This window comes from Chiloscyllium plagiosum, chromosome 2, assembly GCF_004010195.1.
Source record: "Chiloscyllium plagiosum isolate BGI_BamShark_2017 chromosome 2, ASM401019v2, whole genome shotgun sequence".
NCBI classification, from domain to species: domain Eukaryota; kingdom Metazoa; phylum Chordata; class Chondrichthyes; order Orectolobiformes; family Hemiscylliidae; genus Chiloscyllium; species Chiloscyllium plagiosum.
The window spans coordinates 112,256,393-112,262,747 of NC_057711.1; the positions used below are offsets into that span (position 1 = coordinate 112,256,393).

Below are 6,355 nucleotides of genomic sequence, written 5' to 3' on the forward strand. Positions count from 1 at the left end.
ATTCAGCACCGCCCTCTTGACCTGCAGTCTTCTTCCCGACCTCTCCGCCCCCACCCCCTCTCCGGCCTTTCACCCTCACCCTCACCTCCTTCCACCTATCGTATTCCCAGCGCCCCTCCCACCCCCACCTCTTTTATCAGCCTGCTTGGCACACCAGCCTCATTCCTGAAGAAGGGCTTATGCCCGAAACATCGATTCTCCTGCTCCTCGGATGCTGCCTGGCCTGCTGCGCTTTTCCAGCACCACACTTTTCAACTCTGGCCTCCAACATCTGCAGTCCTCACTTTCTCTGAGTTAAGGTTCAGATTAGCAAGAATCTAATTGAATTGCAAAACAAGTCTGATAGGCTAGATGGCCTCCTTATGTTCCTAGGTGTTTCTGCCAGGACTAAGGAAGCTTCTCCACTAGTCTCTGGTCTTGTCAATTTGACTAATGCTGGTGTGAATTGTAGATGCCCCTATGAGTAGTTCCAATAGCACCTCCACCATACCTGCATGATACACACCCATCCCACCTCCAGAATACATCGCTGTTCCTTCATTTTCAGTGGACCACAATCTTTGCCTTGCAGGCTGCAGTAGTTCATGAAACCAGCTTGCCACTTCTCAAATTCAACATTGATGATACTCTCACTCTGAGAATGAATTAAAAAGGAGATTACCTGTCACTGAGAAAGTCCTGGTACTTGAATTTGCTCCTGTTAAAATGACAACATGAATTGCATTCAGTCTAATTATAGTTCATCAGTTAGATTAGATTTCCTACAGTGCGGAAACAAGTCCTTCGGCCCAACAAGTCCACATCGACCCTCCAAAGAGTAACCCTCCCAGACCTATTTCCCTTTGACTAACGCACCTAACACTATGGGCAATTTAGCATGGCCAATTCACCTGACTTGCACATATTTGGACTGTGGGAAGAAACTGGAGCACCCGGAGGAAACCCACGCAGACACAGGGAGAATGTGCAAACTCCACACAGACAGTCACCCAAGGTTGGAATCGAACCCATGTCCCTGGTGCTGTGAGGCAGCGGTGCTAACCACTGAGCCACCATGCACCCCCCTCCGCCCCCAGATTGATTTCTGAAACATCAATTCCTGTTTACCTTTACAAGCCTACATTTACCCCAGGATTTTGTCACCGCAGAATAGATCATGGAGGTACTACAGAGGAGAAAGAGACTATTCAGCCTGTTGTGTTCGTACTGGGAAGGAAGATATGAAGGAAATTAGAAGGAGTAAACAAAAGCACAGTGAAGAAGTTAATGGGACTGAAAGCTGATAAAACCCCTGGATAATCTACATGTCAGGATATTAAAGCAGATGGTCAGGGGAATAATGGATACAATGGTAGGATCTTTAATAATTCTGCAGGTTCTGGAATAGTCTCAGCAGACTGGAGGGTGACAAATATAACCCCATTATTTAAAAATAGAGGGAGAGAGAACAATGAATTGCAGAGAAGTTGGCCTAAAGTCAGTAGGTGTAAAAATGCTGGAGTCTATTATAAAAGATGTGATAACATGTTATTTTAAAAATACCAACAGTATTAAACAGTCAATATTTACTGATATTCTTTGAGGATGTAACAAGTAGAATAGATGAGGGAGAACCAGTGGATGTGCTGTATTGGGATTTTCAGAAAGCTTTTGATGAAATTCCACATACGTGGTTATTGTGCAAATTCAAAGCACATGGGATTGGTGGTAACACACTGGCATGGCTTGAGAATTGAATACCAGCCAGGAAATGAGAAGAGGTGTAGATGGGTCTGTTTTGGAATGAAAGGTGATGACAAGAGTAATGCGTGTACGATAAATATAAAGTTGTCCATTTTAGAAGAAAAGCCGAATGTATTATGTATTTAAAACATTATTTAAAAGGTGATAAATGGGCAAGTTGATTTTTAAAGGGATCCGAGCATCATTGTGTGCTAGTTGTTGAAAGGGAGCATGTAGGTGCAGCAAGTGGTTATGAAGGTAAATGATTTTTTGGCCTTTGGTCTGAATACAGGAGCAAGGAAGTCTTATTGCAAGTGTGTTGGGCCTTGCTGAGAGTACATCAAGAGTACTGGGCATGGCTTTGGCCATCTTATCTAAGAAAAAATATACTTGCCACAGAAGGGTGTGCAATGAAGCTTCACCACACTGATTCCTGGGATGATATATGAGGAGAGACTGGGTCAGTTGGGCCGTATTCATGAGAGTTTCGAAGAATGAGCAGGGGGGTTCTCAATGAAACATATAAAATTGTGACACAGCTGAATAAACTGGATACAAGGCTGATGTTTCCCTGGTCAAAGATCCAGGTGAAATGGGTTACAGTCTCAGGATATGGGGTATGCCATTCTGCACACAGATGGGGAGACATTTCTTCACTCATAGAGTGAACCTGTGGAATTCCCTACCATTGAAAATTGTGGAGGTGAGGTCACTGGATATATTTAAGAAAGAAAGAAAGAAAGAAATAGATTTCAGAAGTTAGGGGTTATGGGGGCGAGCAAGCAGGAGTATGGCATTGTGTTCGAGAGTCAGTCATGATCTTGTTGAATTAGCTCAATGGGCTGAATGGCTTACTCCTGTTCCTATTTTCTATGTTTCTAAGGAGAACAACCTCAGCTTGTAGCTAAATTCCCTCATCCCTGGAACTATTCTATTAAGACACCTCTTAAGACCAGCACATCCTGCTTATAGTGTACTGACTAGAGTGGGAGGCTATTCCTTTGTTGTGGGCTAAACAGATTTTTATAAAGTTTCAGCATAGCCTCTTTGCCTTTATCCTCTCTAAGCTGGGGTTTGACCTTACAAAGTTCACATCGCAGACCTTCAAAACTTTGCACAGATTTATAGTATAATAGATGTTCCCTTAATTACGTAGGTGAGATACAGCCAATCGATTCATTCGATTACTTATATACACTCAATTTGTTTACACAAATTTTTTTTTTGTCTAGGTTCACCAGACAGTGTGCAAATAATGATATTTCTGGCACTGGGTTCCCTGGGAGCAGTTGGACTCCTTCTGTTGCTCTGTTATTCTTTAGTATGGTATGTACAATCTTCTCACTGATCACTTTTACTGCAGTTTTTGCCTCTGTGTTGGGCCACATTCTGCTGAAACCCTTATATATGCCTTGGTTACTTTCAGATGGGAATGTTCCCTTGCTCTTCTGAATGGCATCCATCTTCCAACCTCCATAAACTTGGGCTCATCTGAGAGTCTGCCTCCATATCCTGACTCGTGTTAAGTCCTGTTCATTCATCACTTCCTGGGAGCTTATATTGGCTCCCTATCTAGGGAGACCTCGAATTTAAAATGTCGTCCTTGCTTTCAAATCTCCTTTATTGGCTCTCACTCCACCCCTACCTCAGTAACCTTATACAACTCCTCCAAGGTTTCTGTACTCAAGTCTCTGGATTTCTATCTCTCTGTCATTGATGGTTGAGGCTAACGTTCTCAAATTCCCTTCCTAAACCTCTCTACTCTAGTCTTCTCCTTTAAGATTCTGATTAAGATTTGCTAACTGATTAACACCCTTTTCTCATGTAGTACAAATTGTTACCCCCTTTGGAATTTGGCATCCTTCACACAGCGTTGATGAGGTCAAAATCTTGCACAGTGGGTCTCTTTTCTCAGTAGTATCTTAGTGCTTTACTTGCTTGTGAGTTAATTTATTACTTGTCCATGGTTTTATTGCATCAGTCATTGTTAGCCATTAGCAATGAGTGTGAAGCTATAAATACAGTGTCATTGATGCTTCTAGATCAAACATAGTATCAGCGGTTCTCCACCAAGTTTACTACTTTGTGAACCTCCGATCTGACCAAGCCTCTAGGAATGGGGCAACAATAATCCCCAGTAACCGGAAGATCCATCACAACCTGGTCTATTTAACTCTACCGTGTCTGTAAAATGGAGAGACAGAGAGGTGAAAAATAGTTCATTTTCAAAAATCCTCTTTTCCTCTAGGAGCTTCAAGATAAGATGACAGGACTTGACAATGACACTGACAAGTTAAATGTAAGTTATAAAACAAAAATTGCTTCCTTGTTTGAGGGTGGCAGTGTTTTGCAACCTTATGGTATTTCAGTCATCCTGTCTGTGCACTGACTGTGGCCACTTGGTATGTAACTAATCATGCAACTTGATGTCAGTACAGAAGGTTTTATAGCAGGTGTCAAATATGACACAATGGGTTGGAAGTTCAAATCCCATTCCAATGACTTCAGCAATGTAAATCCAGGCTGACAGTCACCATCAAGTCTGTGCTGGTGTGGTGTTTTTCAGGTCAGACACTGAACTTGAGGCTATCTTACCTTGTGAGTGGACAAAAACAGTTCCAGGACCTAGATTTGAAGAAGAATTGGGTGGTTTACTTGGGTCCTTGGCCATATGTATCCATACATCGGCATTGGCCAAAACAGATTACCTGGGTTGTTATTGCATTGCTCTGTGTGGGAGTTTGCTGTGCATAAATTGACTGTCATTCCTACTTTACAATAATGACCACACTTCAGAAAATGCTGCAATGGCCATAAACTGCTTTCAGACACTCGCTGAGTTTGAAAGGTGGTTCCTATTTGTACACAATTTTCATAGCACCTTGAAAACTGGTTGACCTCCCAAATAGAATCTCTGGCAGAATTCTTTTGGTAGTGATGGGCATCTCGGCTGTTGTCTGGAGGGCTGCTGAGAGTCCTGCACACCTCTTAGGGAACATCCAGTGCCTTAGCATTATCTCCTCATGGGGAGCTTCCCGTTTGCCACTGATAGACACTTGGCAGGGCAATCATTAATAATAAACCAACCTTTGACTTTCCCACCATGAGCTTGATTGGAATAGGAATTGGACAGGCAGGAGGCTGTAAGAACACAGTAAGCCAGGCAGCATCAGGAGGTGGAGAAGTAGACCTTTCGAGTATAACCCTTCTTCAGGAATGGAGGTGGGGGTAGGGGAAGCTGCAATTAAAGGAGGGGAGGCGGGTTTTGGGTGGGGTGAGGGACGGAATGGTGAGGTAGTGATAGGTGAACACAAGTTGGGGGTACAACCCTGGTTGGTTGATGGGAGAGATAAATCTGGTTGGTAGCTGGAAGGAAGGGTGTGCAGATGGAATGGAAGGGAGGAGGTGGGGTTGAAAAGGGAATCAAGGATGAGTGGGAAGGTTATTTGAAATTGGAGAATTCAACGTTGAGTCCTCCAGGCTGTAAGGGCTGGACAGGGAATCGGATTGGAATAGGGGCAGTGTTCAGGTTGCCGCCCACCAGCCTCCTAACTGATCACATGACCCGTCTCCCCCACCCTGGCCAGTTGCCACGAGGAGGGCACTAGGTTGCACCCACCATCTTTGTGTTTTCTCTTTAGCTCCTGCTGTTCAAGTTTGCTCAGGAATTGTATTGAACCTCTTGAAGGGAAGATGCATAAACATGTGAGGGAGGGAAAAACAGAATGTGCTGATGCGGTCAAATGGAAAGTAGGGGGAAGACTTGTGCAGGACATAAACACCAATGTGAATCAATAGGACATATGGTCTGTTTCTGCTGGAGACTTCTACGTAATGTTATTTCCATGGATGAGCAATTGGCAAGATAAAGGATGTGGGAAACAATTCATTTGCAAAATTTTATGTGAAATTTATTCACTTGTTTTTTAAACAGATAAACAAAGGAAGATCCACTGTTCCACTGGCTGTTCAGTGAATTTCAACCATTCCAGCAATGTTTTAAAACATAAGAACAAAACAGAAAATGGTCAGGCTATCAAACCATGAAATATACTTGGACCTTACTCCAGAAAACTTCAAATATTGTTAGCTTCTTCTGCTGTTAAATAGACTGTAATTGTGAACCTTTTATTTATTTGTATAGTTTAAGCTGCTTCTAACTAAAATAAAATTGATTCCAAGAACTTGAGAGCAAATTCCAGGCTGACACTCATTGGTGTACCCTTCCTCAGTATTACATTCAGTTGCTGTCTTTTGACTGAGGCATTTAGCCCAGATCTTGTCTATTTTATTGAGTGCACGAGAATATCCTACAGCAATATTGTGATGAAGAGCAGGCAAGTTCTCCCTGGTCTCCTGGCGGATGTTTACCCCTTAACCAATATCACCAACAGAGATTATCTGGTTGTTGTTTGTTGGGGCTTGCTGTTTTCAAGTAACTGCTGCATTTTGAGCATTTCCTCAGCAATCACATCTCAGAAAAGTGCTTCACTGCATTTAAAGTATATCCTGGGATTGTGCAAGGTGCTAATTAAATGCAAACCCTTCCTTAAAAATCAGTGGTAATGATTTTCATTAGTGTTCATCTGTTCTACAGAAATATTGACCCTGAGAGGCATTGAACCACAATGAT

At 42.7% G+C, this 6,355-nt stretch overlaps 1 protein-coding gene across 10 annotated transcripts in view; it reads left to right on the top strand.

The window, feature by feature from the left end:
• susd1 (sushi domain containing 1) overlaps positions 1-5,911 on the top strand; it is a 95,214-nt gene extending 89,303 nt beyond the window's left edge. For all 10 annotated transcript variants that reach the window (XM_043715989.1, XM_043715919.1, XM_043715999.1 and 7 more), the window contains 3 exons: positions 2,955-3,048; positions 3,971-4,021; positions 5,657-5,911. In XM_043715989.1, the coding sequence (XP_043571924.1) occupies positions 2,955-3,048; positions 3,971-3,989 (113 nt within the window). In that variant the 3' untranslated portion in view covers positions 3,990-4,021; positions 5,657-5,911. The remainder of the gene's footprint in view (positions 1-2,954; positions 3,049-3,970; positions 4,022-5,656) is intronic.
• Positions 5,912-6,355: the final 444 nt, after the last annotated feature.